The sequence below is a fragment of the Aedes aegypti genome, chromosome 2 (genome assembly GCF_002204515.2).
Source record: "Aedes aegypti strain LVP_AGWG chromosome 2, AaegL5.0 Primary Assembly, whole genome shotgun sequence".
NCBI lineage: Eukaryota > Metazoa > Arthropoda > Insecta > Diptera > Culicidae > Aedes > Aedes aegypti.
In genome coordinates this window covers 58483145-58501817 of record NC_035108.1, presented here as the reverse complement: position 1 = coordinate 58501817, position 18673 = coordinate 58483145, and the positions used below count along the sequence as shown (strand labels likewise).

Sequence of the window (18673 nt, the reverse complement as noted above, 5' to 3'; positions counted from 1 at the left end):
TTCTGAGCATCTTTTGAAAGTGACTTTTAAATGGTTCTGGAAATTCCATTTTTTGAAATTATTCCGTAAATCTTTCTGGGGCTCTTCTGGACATCGTAATTATTCTGGAAAATATTCATGAAATCGTCTGGATGTCTGTGACTTTTCATTGAATCTTCAGGGGTTCTTGCGAAATAACTTCTGGGATTCTTTTGGATATCACTGTAAACAAACATTCAAAATCCATTCGAAATTCTCCTGAGATTTTTTCAGGAATTTACGAGAATCCTTAAAATAATTCCTTTAGAAATCTCCCAGATAATATTTTAGTGATTTCTCTGTGGTTCTTCTGTAAATCGACCTGGGATTCTTCCGGAAATCCTCCTTTAATTCCAAAGCAATTTCCAGAAGAATTTTCAGAAGGATATTTTTAAGAATCCTGTATATTTTTCCCTAAGAATCTCAATGTATTTAAACAAAATACCAGGACAATTTACGGTTGAATCCCACAAAAACTTCCGGTGGAATTCTTGAATGCTTATCATTCAAGCAGAATTCCAGTCGTATTTCCGGATGAATTTCGGCAGGTTTTACGGAAGAATCCCAGCAGAATTTCTTGAAAAATTCCACTAAATTTTCTGGAAGAATCTTTGAAAGATGTTTTGAAGTCCTCCAGCAGGATAACAAAAAGAAATCTGGGGATATTGTAGAAGAATTTCCGAAAGAATCCTAGAGAGATAGTCGAAATAATAACAGTTTTCTTGAAAAGTTCAGAAAACTCCCAGAGTCTAGAGGTAATTCGGGAAGAATTTCTGCAAGAATCCTTAACAGAAGGATTTGAAGGATCCTCAGAAAGATTTTCGAAAGTATCCCAGAAGGCTTCCCGAAAGAATGCTAGAAAGATATCTGGAAGATTTCCTACAGGATTTTTGGAAGAGTCCCAGACAAATTTCAAGAATATGGACGTAAAAATCTCAGTGGCATTTCTAGAATAATTTCAGAAAGATTTTCGGAAGCATCCTCGAAAGTATTCTAAAGGGATTCCGAAAGCATCTCAGGTGATTTCCGGAAGAATACCAGAGGTATTCTCATAATAATCCCAGAAATATTTCCGGAAAAAGGCCAGAGTTATTTTCGGAGGAATTCTCGACGAATTTGTAGTAGAGTCGTAGTACATTTTTTGGCAAAATCCTCTAAAAATATCCAGAAGAATTGCATCATTCCGAAAGAATCTTCGAGAATTTCGATTCAAATTTGATTTCCAGGATTTCAAAAGTAATCCTTAAGGAGATAAACGCAAACTCACATACACACGGGAAAAAATTCTGTGGTAAAAATTACTATTTTAGCTGACTACGCCCATTCTTGAAACTACCATGCCATTTCAGACCAATTTACTATGTTTACGGTACAACCCACCACATTACTGGTACATTTGACAGAAATAATTTACAACAATCTGATTTCGACTACAGACATGGTAAAATCAAGCGCATTTCTGGTCTGCTGAAAATTGCCGGTGCGAGCGCTTGAGTTAACCCCCTAAAATGGTAATTGTTACCGCACAATTTTTTTGCGTGCAGATTTATGCAAATATTCCAATAAGATGTCCAGAAGAATCACAAAGGATATCCGAAAGAATCTCAGATATAGTACCGGAATGCTAACGATGTTTTTTAGATGAGTTCAAAAGCGATATCTGTAAGTATTCTGTGATTTCCAGAAGAACTTAGAGAAAAATCAGAAATAATCTTTAGATTTCCAGAACAATCCCAGAGAGGTTTTGAAGGATTCATAAGTGATTTAAGGAAGAATCCCAGGAGGGAAATTCCATAGAATTCTGGAGTAATTTCTGGACCAATGTCTTTTTATATGCTGTATCAATATTTACAAGTAATTATAATAAACAAGTATTTATGGAACAATAACAATTTTAATTTATCGCCATAATTGAACGACAAATTTAATTAGAATGTGCATCCACGACATCATCCCTCTCAGAAGGATTGTGATTTTAAATATTTTTTTTGCGGTGATTCAGAATTGTAATCACATACTAGTTTAATTGTATGTGGTGTCATTCAATATTTAAAATAAGATTCGTTAAGCCGAACATGTTGATCCTTCGACATGAACCAACGAGCATTGCTTGAAATAATGAGATTTTTTCGATTACTTTGATTACTGATTTCTTTTTCTGAGGATCTTCTAAAAGTTACTTTCAAATGATTCCGAAAATCCCGTTTGAAATTATTCCATGAATCTTTCTGCAGTTCATCTGGACATCGGAATTATTCTGGAAAATATTCATGAAATCTTCTGGATGTCTGTGAATATCCTTTAAATCTTTCAGGGATTCTGGCGAAATAACTTCTGGGATTCTTTTGAATATCACTGTAATTTGGATTTAGATTTCTCATGGGATATTTCAGATATTAACGATAATCCTACATACAGAAGTGATGTTTCTGTGAATCGCCTTGGAATTCTTCTGGAAATCCTTCTATAATCCCAAAGCAATTCCCAGAAATTTTTTCAGAAGGATATTTTTAAGAATCTCAATGGAATTTCTGAAAAATACCAGAACGATTTACGGTTGAATCTCACGAAAACTTCCGGTGGAATTCTTGAATGATATCCGGAAGAATGACAGTCGTATTTTTGGATGAATCTTAGCAGGTTTTACAGCACAATCCCAGCAAAATTTATTGAAAATTTTAGAATAGAAAGAAATCCGAAAAAAAAACTCCAACAGGATTTTTGTAAGAGTCCCAGGAGTATTTCAAAGATATTGGCGTAAAAATCTCAGTGGAATTTCTTGAAGAATTTCAGAAAGATTTCCGAAAGCATCTCAAGTCATTTTTGGAAGAATACCAGAGGCATTCTCATAAGAATACCAGAAGTATTTCCGGATAAAAATCTAGAGTTATTTTCGGAGGAATTCTCGAAGAATTTCTAGTAGAGTCGTACATTTTTTGATAAAATCCTCTTTAAATATCCAAATGGATTGCATCAGGATTTATGGTAAAATCTTCCATAGTATTTCGAAAACAATTTTCAAGAATTTCAAAGAATTTAATTTCCTGGATTTCAAAAGTAATCCTTAAGGAGATACACGCAAAATCACATACAGAGTTCTGCAAAAAAATCCAAAAAGATGTCCAGAATAATGGCAATGGGATATCCGAAAGAATCTCAGAAGTAATACCGGAATGGTAACGTTTTTTTGGATGAATCCCAAAGCGATATCTGGAAGAAAATTCAGAAATAATCTCAAGATTTTCAGCAGAACAATATCAGAGAGGATTTGAAGGATTCATGAATGATTTAAGGAAGAATCCCGGGAGACGCTCCCAAAGAATTCTAGAGTACTTTCTGGAACATTTTTTTTTTCATATGATTTATATATAAAAATACTTTGATTCAAATATATTTCTTGTGTAGCATTAAGTTTAACTACAGACATAGCTCGTAACATCAATAATAAATTAAATTTATAAATCTTTTAAACACATCCAAATTAAATAACAGTTCAAAGAGTAAAATACCATTCTCATGAGTTTTTGAGAATCATATGGTCGGTGTTTAGACAGACCAGACTAGATGAATTTTGGAGCTCTAAGGATACGTAAAGAACTCCATCTATTTTAAATCTTCCATGTTATTTTGATACAAATGTATCATCAAATAGATAAGTTCCATTATTACAGTAAATATCTATAATATTTTGATGTTTCACATGTTTGGGGTACATTTTTCTTACTCGATTGAAAAAAACACTTGGTTCAGTCTGTCTGAACACCGACCCCATATCCCCATAATTGAACGACAATATTATTTAGAATGAACCTCCCCCACATCATCCCTCTCAGGAGAATTTTGATTCCCAATATTTTTTTTTTTGGGGTGGTTCAGAATTGAAAATATCAAAAGTCTATTGTAATCACATCCTTTTTGTTCAATTGCATGTGGTGTTATTCGATATTTAAAATAAGATTCGTTAAGCCGAACATGTTGATCCTTCCACAAGAACCAACAACAAGCATTGCTTATGTTAAGAGATTTTATCGTAATGCACAACCAGCCTAAACGTTCTTCCCCTTTTGTATATGTACTAATTATAATTTCAAATTATTTTAATTAAATTAGTTGTGTTGTCTACTATTGTACACGGCAATATGTTTCAAAATAAGTGGAGCTGCTTTTAAAACAAACTTTAACATCGATCAACCAAACCATAGAATATCCAATAGCGAAAAAATTATAATAATAACCGATCATTGCAAATCGAGCCGAACTGGCGCTCTTTCCGTGCGCACGCGCTCTTTCCGTGCGCACGCGCTCTGTCCGTGCGCACGCGCTCTGTCCGTGCGCACGCGCTTTCTGCAGAGCTGTCAAACAGACTTTTGTACCTTCCTTCTTTCGCTCTCCTTCAACTCAACAACTCAGCACGATCCACCTCGCGGTGGATTGGTGAGCTGTCTGGTTGTTGCAGATGAACACTTATCGTGTAGCGTGACATCATCATTGACAGTAAGCGTGCAACTCACCAGACAAACGATAGGTGTAATTAACAACTGGACTATTGGCAAAGTAAGCTCTCAGTAAATAACTGTGGAAATGCTCATAAGAACACTAAGCTGAGAAGCAGGCTCCTATCCTAGTGGGGACGTATCGCCAGAAAGAAGAAGAATGTGCAGCTAAATTCTTCACGATCCTCTAGTTTACATCTTTGAGTAACATTGGAAATGAATTTTAGCCTGGGACAATTTAAGACAAAAAAGTATGGGATGTGTTAAGTTTCGGTAAAAAATCGAATATGTTTTTTGCAGTGTAGTCCCCACATTTACCTAAACTAAATTACGAATTTTTATATGGTTTTATTTTTCTAAGATAGCTTTTTCAATTAGCTTTCGAACAGTGTACATATAAAGATATGTTATAAATATTACGATTCTTCAATATATTCCATCCATCCTTGTACCTTGTATTTGTACGGAATTCTTTGTGTTTGTGTTTACTATGTATTGATGTACCAGAAGAACCTATCAGAACAAGTCATTTTTTCGATTATTGGCCACCTGATCGTCCATAGTGGTAGGCTTGTCAAGGAGAATATGGGATCGTGACGGACTTTGATTTCAGGTTGGCCGATTGCGCTGCAGAATCGTTACCCGTTCTGTGGCGTAGGGTAACCAATATATTTTGGACCCCCTGGGCCATTTTCCTGCGAATTTCCCAGTTTAAATCGAAAGGCCAACTCAATTCGCATGCCATTTGGAAAGATAGGACTATTCCGCACTTGCATCAAACGTTTGTACATACAAAATGTGTTTATTTTATCTGAAATCAATTAAATGTAATCGGTTCATCCATGCAACCGTTACAACACGTTACACACAGAAGTTGAAGCCGTCAGAATTTTTTCAAATGTAAACAAAAACGTTTTTCAAATTTCTGCACTAAAAGCGTAGAATTTCTTCGGTTTTCCATTGTCAATCGATTGATTAGACTATGGGCAAGCATATTATACAACCAGTGTCGTGGACTTTGTCGCCAAACGATAAAAAATGCCGGTGGTCCAAGATATATACTTTGAGGGTCCAAAATGTGTTGGTGTGTCCAAAATAATGAAAAACAGTGTTTCACAATTCAATTATTTTCGACATTTTTTGGATCCTACATGATCGTAGGGGCATTTTTATCTCGTAGGGGAAGTTTTTCTCTACATTTTGGCATGTTCTTTGACTTGGTTGCGTTGTGCAATTAATTCATTGGGACAAAAAAATAAAATCACTTCCTTAGGGGGTCCAAAATACGACCGTTACCCTAGTTGGTTAACGCGCCTAGTCTAGCGTATTGGGAATCGTGGGATAGAAGCCCACCAGAACGATTTTTTTTATTGATGTGTGTGTTTGAAATGCAAATAGAACAAACAGAGAAGAACTAGCTCATATGTTAAAATTCTCGTTAATAAAGAAATAAAAAAAAAAAACAAGAACAAAATTTTTTAGTTGCCAAAATCGAAACCCAATTTTTTCATTAATTTTTATTTGTAGCTAATCATTTAAAAGGAAAATAAGCTGACTACACATAGTTTTTTAATGTTTTATTTCATATCATTCGATTTTATAAAATTAAATGTTGTGTATAAAAAAATCTTAATTATTTACACACTTGTCCAAAGCAATGCTTCTAATTTTACGTAAGTGTAAAATATCATTTAACTCAAATTCATTATCTTCGGCCCACTGGATAGCATAATTCAGACTATTTACAGCCTGGTGATGCTGAATATGCTAAGGACGCTCGGGCTCATTGACTGCATCAACCGTAGGGGTGTCTGATTGATTCAAATCCTCATCATCTTCATCACTATCGTCTTTATTTGGACTCTCTTCGTTATTAACGAAGGCCAAAATGTCTGCATCGGATTAGTCGTCGGTACACTGATCTTCTTCGGTTGAATTTGATGGTGCCACCGGTTGGGTGGCGCTGGATTTCCGGAACAACATGGATAACGGGACATCGTCTTCATGCATCAACTTTGAGCCCACAAATATACCAATATTCCTCCACGCCTGCCGCAGCACTTGTTCTGACACTTCTGTATATGCCTCGTGAAGCCAAAATGCACCATTTTTCAGGTTGATGGTCTTCAAATGTTTTGCACTATCCATAGACGAGGAATTTTTTCTCTATATTTCAGCTTAATCGTTTGGATTATATGCTGATCCATTGGCTGCATTACTGGTGTCACATTCGGCGGAAGAAATATTACAGATATCTGTCCATCGTCTGACATCAGCTCATCTTCAAAATGATGCGCTGTGCAATTGTCCAGCAGGAGCAAAGCTTTAGAATCAATTCCAACACGTGCTGAATATTGCCGAACACTTGGAACAAAAGTGTTATAGAACCATGATTCGAAAATGCCCCTGGTCATCTATGCATTCTTAGAAGAATCGTATTGCAATGGAAATTGAATATTCTTGAATGCCCTTGGATTTTTAGATTTTCCAATCATAAGCATAGGCAGTTTATGGGTCCCAGACGCATTAGCGCAAGGCATAAATGCGACTCTATCCTGGGCTACCTTATGTCCTGATGCCGAGGATTCGCTACTGTGCAACATTTTAAAAAACAGTCCGGATTCATCGGCATTGTAAAGCTGATCAATTGATAAGTTTTTTTTTCTTAACAAAGTCAAAAAACTGTTGCTTAAACGGCTCAATGTTGTCTCGATCACTTGACAGTTTCTCTCCGGATAATTTCAGCTTTCGGATGTTGAATCGCCTTTTGAAATTATGGATCCACTTCTTGCTGAACTTGAATGAGCTCGAAATTCGCAGCTTAGAAGCAAATTTCCGAGCTTGAAGCACAATCAAGCTTGATGTAACAGTTTCGTGGTTACTTCGCATTTTCAAAAACCAGTAAAATAGAGCCAGTTCAAGTTTTTTATGCTTGCCGGAAGAAACATATATTTTCTTGGAACATCTTCCCCCTATCGAAGACGACTTACGTAGAATTTTCGCTTCTTTGATTTCAATTTTCCTGATCATGGCTCTATCCACTCCAAATTCCCTCGCAAGTTCTGACTTGGTGCAGTTTTGCAACTTGAGGCGTTGCAAAATTTCAGTCCTTTGTTTTAGACTGAGGCTCCGTCTTTGCTTTTTCTTCGGAAAACTGTCCATTCTCGCGATAAGCTCTATAAATTGTTAGCCTAATTTGAGTTGAACGTGTTTAAAATAAAAACATTTATGTTATCTCTTGATACAATATCGAATAATTTCCTTTTCTTCACAAAATATTAATGCTTGTTTCCGAACTGCTCCATGTACATCCTTCCGTTTTGACGTTTAAAAGAGCTTTGAAGGTTTTATTTATGAACACTCAATATGAGTATGCAATGTGAGCATACATTGCCATGGCAACTAACCAAACAACTTGATCATTTTGAATCATTTTGGAAGGGTACGTACATTTTAGAAGTGCTTAAAAGGACAAAGGATAGACATACATTTTAATGTTATGTCGAAAGAACACATTCTCTTGGAAATCAAAATTGTTTTCTTTTCAAAAGTTTTGATAAAATAATAAGAATATATTTGATCTAATCACTGCTCTAACTTAAAAGCTTTTCCATATTACTTGTTGTCCTGTCTGCAGAGTACCTGATTCTAGAAAGCAATTATAGAGTAGTGATAGAACTTTCAAAGCTGCACGGCACGTCATCATAAACATCCTATTCATTTGAGGAAGCAAATCTCAAGTACCACTCCATATATCGATGCGAAAAATGTATCACTATAATTCTATAATGTAGTGCACAACCTATTCAATTTTCAGCATCGTCGGTTCATTTAAACTCGAGATTTGCTTCTGAAAAGTGTTGATGGTGATTGTTAGTGAGACAAAAGATAGGGACAATAACATGGTCTCCCGTGTCACCAAGGACATTATAAAGCAAGGCCAAAAATGGCGTCTAACATGACACCTACCGCACTTCCCCTCCTTTCCTCCCCTCATGCCATACATTTGGTTTGGACAAAAATATGCAAACTTGTGAATCGAATTTTACGGTTCTTACCTCTAGATTGTGATGCGAAACTGCTATAGCTGGCACACATGGTTATATTCTACCCACTGAAACTAAATTTGTTGCACAATTGTAGTTAGGAGACGTAACTCGTGCATTTTTCAAATTATGCAAAATTTCCATTTCTTTCAGCTTCTTCCTCCATTCTTGATGGCATCAATTTAGCAGCAAAGTTCTCACTGTATTTTTACGCATAATTTTAAGGTAAAAATCGATACAAATGTAATCACTACAACCGCGCACATCTAAATTTTCTATAACTTCGATTAAAATACTGAAAAAACCTTGCAAATCGCGTTGAACTGGCTTTTTTTTTTCAATTCCAATTTCACTTTTACGGAGAGTAAACACTCGCGACGGTAACTATAAGCAGTCATGTTGTGTGGTTGAATTGGTGACTTTTCCAGCAGTGGGGCCGGAATTGTTTCTAAACAATTTATACAAATTACATATTTTTGCCGTATTTCCGAGACATTGCGCTTCAAAATTAAAACAATGTGAAGAATGATTTTTTTTCCATTTCAATATATAGCAATAAATCCGGATAAAAATCAAGTTTGAATAACTTTCAAATAATTGAGAACATTCAGAATGAGCTTACCGCAACACTGCCATTTAGCTGGCTAATCAAAACAAACTTTGACAGTTTGTTCTTATGGTGGTATCTGTAACATGATTGTTGTTCTAACAAATACAATCAATATATGGAAAAAAGTTTACTTTACCAACACTCATGCATTTATTATGTGGCTTCCTTTTATAATGTCCTTAATGTGCAAGCATTGTATAGTTCTAATTCAAAAGACACGATATTACATGTACCTACGATCAACATGAAGCGTGCTACTGGGAAGGCTCCTGATATGCAACTGTCCATATAAATATAAATCGGTAAAGACATCATTTGCAGTCATCTTAAGTAATCTTTCTTTTAGTCGGTTGCCTTACTACTAAGCGAAGAAAAAAAACAGTAATCCCGTATAGTTGTTGCTAGTTCAAGTTTTACCGCACATTAGTGAGACATACTCTTAATTGTTTATAGCAATTTTATACTCAAAATTAAGTGTAAAAAAATTGTTGCCAAAAACGGATCCCTTTTGTTGCCAAAATCGGGGGGTGCCAAAAACGGAGCATGCGAAAAACGGAGCATGCCAAATACGGAATCCCACTGTATATACAACATAATACATAGATGACTCGATTTTGTCAGCCCCTTTTTGAAAACGTTTTTCAGCTCTTTTTAAAAATGTCAGTAATGTTTCAATATTTTTTCTTCTTTACTTGAAGCATATTCATGATAACTTCAACATGACTTGAAAAGATGTTGGAGAAAATTCTTTAATGAAATGACAGGAACAAAAAGTTTTCCTTCAAATGGGGCTGACAAATCGGGTCAGTACTGTATACCAATATATTTGCATACCAGTCCCATTTTGTTCGTCGGCTCGTTCGACAGCTAATAAAACACTGGTTGTTATTAAAACACAGGTTGTTCATTATTCTATTTATGTTATTTGGCCGTAAAAAATAGTTATTATAGTACAGTCAACTCTCGATATTAAGGCGACTATCGAGTCAGGGAAATAGCGTGTTAGTGAACACAAAATCAGGGCAACTTTGGTTCAAGGGACCATCGAAGTATCTATGAAAACCCACATTTACTACACATAACTCTATACCTGTATAACTGAATAACTCGATATCGAGATACGGATAGTTCACTGTATGTCCATGGATGAATCACCAGATAAAAAAAATCTTCGGGTTTAACGATTTCTCAAAACACACGTCATGATGTGGAATGCGCTTACAGTCATGAGTCTCAGTCATGAGAGACCTAGAAGGTCATCTTTTGGATAATGCGGAAATGGAATCCGACGGAAATGATTCAATGTTTCAGAACAACTGATTCAGGACGAAACATCCTAATCTGTGATATGGGAGATCCAGAATGATGAAACATTTTTTTAGGCAGCTTCTGTAAGCCTTGACCGTAGATCTAAAATACAGATGCCGAGCCAAAGTCTTTCTGTATTTTCCCAATAAGCAGATGAAGAAGACGATAACCGCTGATGGTTTTCATACGGAAATCTTGCTTTCGCGTTGAAAAGTTTGCATTTTCCACACTCCCAAGTAAGTCCATCAGTGCACCAGATTCCACTCATTTAAGGGAAGTTTTGTGTTCAAATGTTTATTATAAAACAACTATTGTGTCGATCAATAATATTTTTATGTCACAATGTAGCTCCAAGTATAGGTAGTCAGCGGCAAAGTAAATTGAATTTGAAAAACTTTCATAAAAAATATGTTAATGCATTGGTTACTGCATCTAAGTGTTCCTATTTCCGCTCTCCGTAAACAGATTTCGTAACGAACGTACTAAAAATATGCATTATTTCGAATTTCGTTACTTATCCTGATATTTTTTATGGTCAAACCATGGCTACTACTGCAATAAAGAAGGCTGTATACTAAAATCGACATTTCTTTAAAATTTTGTTTAATTTTTGATATGAGCGGTTATTGGAACATACAAAAATACCTAGTGGTCCAATAACCGCTCACGAGGTCTTGTGTTCTCAATATACAGAGTTATTTTATCAAATGAAAATAATGTCAGACGACTTCATTTGAAAGTTGTTAATATTGTTAGAATATATCCGTGCGAAAAATGTTGGTTTTTGACACGAAAAATCAATTTTTACACTAGTGAGCGGATATAGGGGCATGAGCACTGATGGTGCACTGATGGTACTCCGTGAGGCAATTTAACCAGTTACCGAAAAACACAAAATAAGTTTTAGTTCAATATTTCTGAGCCCCAGCAAAGTAGGTAGGTATACAAAATTTGAATACAAATTTGTAGAATTTTATTTTAATTTTGTTTGTTCCTCATTTATTTTCCCCCCTAGTGCCACCCAAATGGTTACGGATATAACAGAAGACATAGACCATCGACTCATGAAGGTTTCACTGTATAATTGATTTCTCTTTACTACGCTTCACGTCAGTGAATAACTAGTAGTACCGAGAGATTGAATGTAGTACTAGAAGTGGTTCCCATTCTGAGCCCGACCACTAAGTCTTTTTACGGACTTTGATGTGACTGTTGGGGCACACAAAGCTGAGAAGCAGGCTCTGTCCCAGTGGGGACGTAACGCCAGAAAGAAGAAGAAGATGTGACTGTTATGCGATTATTTCCAGGATGGGACAACACAAGTGGGGTTTGGTTTTGTACAAGTTAGGAACAAAGGCTATAATAAAGGCAGTATAATTCTGAGAATTATAAGTTTTATTATGTACTAGTGGTCCCGGCAAACTTCGTCTTGCCATCAGGTAGGCTGTTGAAAAGCGCCATGTGACGTCTCATACAAAAAGACAGTTATATTCACTCTCGTTTTTTCGACTTTCCCGGTGTATATTTTGAGTTTTTTAAACACACAAACACGTCGGAACACTTCAAGAACCTAACTGTGGAAGAATCAGGTAAATCCTTTGACTCGTTCTCAAGTTATTTCGTGATATACAAACACAATTCCATTTTTATTTATATAGATAGATATTTATACGGCCAGCAGCAATGATGTTTATTTAGAATGCAGTACGTTCCGGCTTCAGCACCACTGTTATAGTTAAAAGTTAGCTATAGCTCAAGTTGAAGCTTGAGTTGAGAAAGACAGCAATTAGTCGAGTTGTACAACTAGCCGCAATAGTTTTATAATATGTAATTTGTTCGATGAAAACAGAAAAGCTTAGTCTTTACTTACCTTCCCCTATCAAGTTATCAAACACCACTCACCTAATATTATGTGATATTCCACGAAGAGTTGGATATAAGATCGTTATTCGTGCCGGACGAGGCCGACGATGCCGTCGACGAGGACGAAGCCGTGGAGCTGGTGGACGCGATCGACGCGCTGTCTCCGTTGTTACTGCTGGCGGCCCAGGCCAGCTGGGGCTGCTTCGGTCCCCAAATGCGCACCGTACCGTCATCCGAGGCGGATGCCAACAAGGACGGATACACCGGGTTCCAACTCACGCAGTTCACGGTACGAGTGTGACCCACCAGTGTTGCCAGCGGTTCCTCCCGGCGGATGTGCCAGATATAGACTTTGTTGTCTTCACTGCCACTTGCCACGAAACTCTCGTTGACGCCTCCGAAGCAGGAATAGATGGTATAGTTGCCCTGGGTTACACCCTGGAAGCGACGGACCAAACACTTGTCCTGGAGATCCCATAAATGCAGTCCTTGAGAGGAAATGTTCAGCAGGGCAAGCCGATCCGCCGAGTTGACCGAGAACGTCATAATGGGACACTGCTCCTGGACGATGTTGTAGTCGGTTCGAGGATTGTCGAAACTGTAGCCTCGTATTCGGTAGTGTGTATCGGCAGCTAAAATAGTTTTGTTATCCGAACGGAACGCCAATCCGTTCACCCGAACGCCCTCCCAATTGTCGTGAACTGTCCCGTCGAGATCTACCAAATAGAACTGTCCACGGGTGCCTCCGGTTACGAATCGTGTTCCGTCCTTGTTAAAAGCGGCACACGTCAAACTATCATCCGTAGAGTGGGACACCTTTGTGATCAGCTTCTCCTGTTCGACATCCCAAATCCACAAATCCGGACAATCCTCCGGACCACATACGATGAAGTACTTAGAATCTGGGCTCCAGGCGATAAATGACACTCCGTAGGTGTGTCCGTCAAAGGTTCGCTTGTTCTTCAGGATCAACTTGACCGGATCCACTTCCCAAACGATGACTGTATTGTCCTTGGATCCCGTGGCCAACCGCAGGCCATTGGGTGAGAACTTACAGAACCAAACCTCGTCCGAGTGGTCATTCAGTACGTGCAGTGCCTGCATTGGGAAGCCCTCGGACGAGCAATTGTGATCGACCAGCAGCGACACGTTGTCTATGTTGGTACTCCAGGCCATATCGTGACATTGGCAGCGTTCGGTTTGCATCTCCACCGACTGGGCTAGGAGAGTGCGTAGGCGTCTTGGTGGCAGCATGACCGTTGCCGGGAGGTACGACTGAAGGCGATCCATCAGCCGGGTGCGGGACTTTACTCCCTTGCCGTCCCAGTTGGCGCGTTGATAGAGTTCCTGGAAGAGAGTAGATTGGACAATATGTATTGAAACTTTACAATATAACAAGTACAACAGCGTAACTCTCGTCGCCATTGGCACATATACAAAACCCACCTGATTGTTGGTACACATCATGTACGACGACAGCTGATGAACACGTGGCGTATTGTGCTGCAGCGGGGTCAGCTCGTTCCGGAGCACATGCAAAGCATCGATGGGACGTCCCTCCTCGAGAAACTCCAAGTACTTCTGCTCCAGCAGCAAAAACTTCATCTCACTCATCCCGGCACGGTCCGCTTTGGGATCGACCATAGTCTGCAGCTCTTGGAGATCGTGGTCAGCCTTAGTCCAATCGCCGGACAAAACGTGCTTGCGGAATTTCGTTGCCGACGGATGCTCCAGACAGCAACCAGATTCCTGCATCAGAGCCTCGGCGCTTCTCTCAAGTCCAATGTTTTTCAGGTGCTGTCCAATCAAGCGGACAATCTCCTGATTAGTCTTATCGAGTTTAACTACCTTACGGTGGGCAGAGGATTCCCCGTTGGTGGCCGCTACGACGTCATTGTTGACCTCACCGTCCTGTTGCTGGCCGTTGTTGTTGTGGCCATTCATGTCGTACGAGGTCGAATCCATTGGGGAGGCAGTGGACATTGTCCCGTTGAGATTATTGTTGTCGTTCAACATTTTTCGTCGTTTGCTCTGCGGACTAGCAAAGGATTCCTCCTCTTTGTCCTCGAGCCCTTCCCCTTTGTCGTCCCCTGGGCGGGTCTTGCCTGCTTCGTCCTCTGCGCTGAGAGACTGCTTCCTACGCCGCTGGGACTTTCTACGCTGCTGCTGGTGCTGGTGGTGAGATTTGTCCTTGTCTTGATCTTCTCGATGCTCTCGATGTCTCGGCCGCCGGCTCAGTTTGTCCTCTTTATGATCCACTTCCGAATCTGGTCTCACCACACCGGTCTGGGTACGGTGCTGAGTTACTCCAGCGGAAGAAGACGACGAGGACGACGATGGCGAAGAATGGGCACCGGATGAGGTCGAGGGCCGTAGACGCTTCGGAGATTGGTGGTGCCTGTCGGGTTGACGTTGACTCGGTTGATGCGGATGGTGCGGATGATGATTGTGGCTCGTGCTGCTCGTGCTCGTGCTCGGTACCGTTGCTCGTCGTTCATTGAGGTCTTCTTCTGAGGACGAGGAGGACCTTGCAGAAGAGCCGTGCTTCTCCCGAACGTAAGCAATTTTGAGTTCGTTTTAACATTCAAGCTGTTGAAAAGAAAAGCAATTAAAATAATTGATTAGTTTTCCTGTTGGTCTTATTAGGTTTGTGTTGGAATACATATAGGTACTGTGGTGGTTTGCGAGAAATTCAAATTAACAAAATCATAGCAGGCGTAGGGTGAAAAATGAGGACAAGAGTCAGTTAGTTTTTCTACCAGCAGTGGAATGCAATCAGTTTGTATTAGTGCAACATAAGTGATAATAAATTAATAACTACATTTAAATTGCATTGTGTTTTAAAGATTCGAGTAAAACACCACATATTGGCGACGAGAAATCCACGAGTGTACGAGAAAACAGCGTTAAAGTGAGTACTTTAAAAAAAAAAAAGAATCTCGCCTCGAAAGAGGGGGATGCCTTTGCGGTGGATGAAAATCCAACCGGTGCAGGCAAAAGAAAGTCTCGCCTCAAACGAGGAAGATGCCTTTGCGGAGGATGAAAGTCCTACCGGTGCAGGCAAGAATATCTCGCCTCGAAAGAGGGAGATGCTTTAGCGGTGGATAGAAATCCGACCGGTGCAAGCAAAAGAATTGGGTCGTGAAAAATAAAATGGAACTGCCGGCCAAATAAGAGATTCGTTATCTCAAGTGAAAATTTTCACTCGCCGAATTCGACCACCCCAAAAACGTGGTTGCTATGGCATCATTTGAAATTCGCGCAAAGATTGCTTTGCTTCAACTGAAAATAACACGGCGAGTGGTTACCATAGCAACAAAGGGTTGCATACCATAACATACCATACGTGTTAGTCAAAGGAATAATATAAGAAGAAATGTTTTGTGGATTTGTTTACAGAAAGGAAATTCAAAGCTAATTAAGTTATTTTTCTTTACAGTAGCAATGGAAGATCAACTATTCAAAATTCCACCATTCGAGTGCGAGACCGTTCCCCTATCTGAACTCCGGCAAGCATGGTTCGACTTTAAAAAGCAATTTGAATACGCTGCTGAGGCTGTCAGCAAAAAGAAGAGGAAGAAGCTGAAGAGTATCTTTCTTGCCGTGGGAGGCCGACAACTTCAACGAGTCTACGAAAGCCTTCCACCCACGATGTCGATGCCACAGAAGATGAGGACGAGTTCAGTACCGTGATCCGTAGGTTGGATGCATACTTCTCACCAAAGCGACATGACACGTTTGAGCGCTACTCATTTTGGAACTTACAACCATCGGCTGGTGAAACGCTCGATAAGTTCTTGTTGAGGGCAAAGACAATGGCCAACAAATGTCAGTTCGGGTCGACTGAACGCGAGAGTAAAGATGCTGCTGTGATTGATAAAGTGGTAATGTTGGCCCCACCAGATCTCCGGCGAAAAATTCTAGAGAAATCGAATATCAATCTGGATGATTTGACCAAGCTGGTAAACTCTCATTTGTCCATTCAACAACAAGTGCGTGAGCTGAACCAACATCCCCACGGTAACGTTATGAGTATTACCGGCGGAGGGACACTTGTGAACAAAATCAATGAGAAGTTCTCTAATGTGCAGACCATGCGTCAAACTCAGGGTCGGACGATCACCGAATGCGGCAGGTGTGGAAATAGTTTGCATAAAACAGAGGACCTTTGCCCAGCTAAGCATGAACAATGTCGGATTTGCAATTTCTTTGGTCATTTTGCGAAGAAGTGTAGGACAGATCCGAACAAATACAAGCCGTCATCATCAATTCCGAAGAAACGTAAAATTGGAGAATTTAACAAGCAACAAAATTCAAGTCGTCCGAAGATGCCCAGGACCTTCAATGACAAGGTGAAGAATGTGAACGAGATAACAAATGAACGCAAGATCGATTCTTTCGTCTACGCCATCAGCGACAACCACGATGAGATGATCTGGTGTAAGGTTGGTCAAGTACTTATTGAAATGATGATCGATTCAGGCTCGAAGTTTAACATTATTATCGAGTCCACATGGAACTATTTGAAAGGGAAAAATGCTGCTATAATCGATGTAAAACCATCCGATAAACAGTTATCCGCGTACGCTCAACGTGGCATGTTAGAAATTCTGTGCACTTTTGAGGCAGAAATTCGCATTGTCAATGGCACTCGTAAACCTTCGACTGCTCAGTTTTACGTCGTGAAGAGCAGCGAACAGAATCTTTTGGGACGCGAGTCTGCCAAAGAACTGGGAGTTCTCCTAATCGGTCTACCAAGCTCCATGGAAAAATCAGATACAATTCAGCACGTGGCTGACGGTTCGGTGGAGAAATTTCCTGTAATCAAAGGTATAGTTTAATATAAGAATTGTCATGATAATAAAGAACATTGGCTGAATTTATGTTTATCTAGGAGTTAAATTACGCATTGAAATCGACGACAGTGTGACTCCGGTGGTGCAACATGTCCGTCGCGTCCCTATTGCATTACGTAATCAAGTTGAAGATCAAATCAACCGTCTATTAAGGCGAAGTAGGCCGTCATTGCAATTTGTACGTGTCGTTGATGATTGTTGCTAATTCATCACTCGATTTCGAATCAAAGAAAAACAGTTGGTTTTGCACTGACACACCTGAAAAAGTATCAGCATACTTTATGCATGTTAGCGCGTACAGTGATACTTTTTCAAGTCAATATAAACTAACAAGGCTGAGTATTATCACTTTGAAATGCAAGCTAAAAAATCATCATTGTTGCCAAAACGAATGACGGGCTACTTTGCCTTAAGATTGGGTATAATCGAAAGGGTCGACCAACCGAGTCCGTGGGTGTCCCCAATGGTAATCGTTATTAAAGATGACGGCAATGTGCGGTTGTGTATCGACATGCGACGAGCGAACACAGCGATCAAACGACAATACCATGTGATTCCAACGTTAGATGACCTTCTGGCTAGATTAAATGGATCACAGTGGTTCTCCAGACTCGACATAAAAGATGCGTATTATCAAGTCGAGACCAGACTGCGAGATAGAGTGTGGTGGCCGGGAATCGATGGAGATGCACGAAAAACTGTAAAGAACTGTGAAGGATGTCGCTTGGTTAGTAAGCCTTCAGCTCCGGAACCGATGCAGCGTCGAAAGATGCCGAACGAACCATGGGTAGATGTCGCAATGGATTTCCTAGGTCCGTTACCATCCAATGAGTATCTGCTGGTAGTCGTGGACTATTACAGTCGATATAAGGAGATTTGTGTAATGAACAAAATCACATCAGAAGAAACCATCAAGCGTCTCGAGCCGATTTTTGTACGATTGGGGTATCCAAAATCAATAACACTGGATAATGGACGGTAGTTTATTAGTAAGGAATTTGAAGACTACTGTTTCACGAGAAACATTACTCTAAACCATACTTCCCCATACTGGCCACAAGCTAATGGAGAGGTGGAGCGACAAAACAGCTCACTGCTTAAGCGTCTCAAGATTAGCCACTCTCTCAATCGAGATAGGAAAGTAGACCTGCTCCAATATATGATGATGTACAACACCACCCCGCACTCGGTAACCGGGAAAGCTCCTACCGCACTTCTACAGAACCGAGTAATTCGCTCAAAGTTGCCATCTATAACCGACCTTGAAACAATGTTACCAGCAAGTACTGAGAGGAATGTGTCTCATGTTAAGAAAATTTCCACATCTGAAGAAATCTATCCTGAAACAGAAGAGCATCGTGCAGTCGAGGGTCAACAACCTGTTTCCAGATCTGATGCACCACGTCCAAGCCGTTGTGCAAATCGACCATCATGGCACCAAGACTACGTCATACATACCACTGATGATGCATAGATCCT

General features: G+C 39.6%; 1 protein-coding gene across 5 annotated transcripts in view; it reads right to left on the bottom strand.

Moving 5' to 3' along the window:
- LOC5568099 (WD repeat-containing protein 26 homolog) overlaps positions 1–18673 on the bottom strand; it is a 61268-nt gene that overhangs the window by 12727 nt on the left and 29868 nt on the right. For all 5 annotated transcript variants that reach the window (XM_021840932.1, XM_021840930.1, XM_021840931.1 and 2 more), the window contains exons 5-6: positions 13785–14927; positions 12378–13685 (exon numbers count right to left, since the gene is read on the bottom strand). In XM_021840932.1, coding sequence (XP_021696624.1) covers positions 12384–13685; positions 13785–14354 — 1872 coding nt within the window. In that variant the 5' untranslated portion in view covers positions 14355–14927 and the 3' untranslated portion in view covers positions 12378–12383. The remainder of the gene's footprint in view (positions 1–12377; positions 13686–13784; positions 14928–18673) is intronic.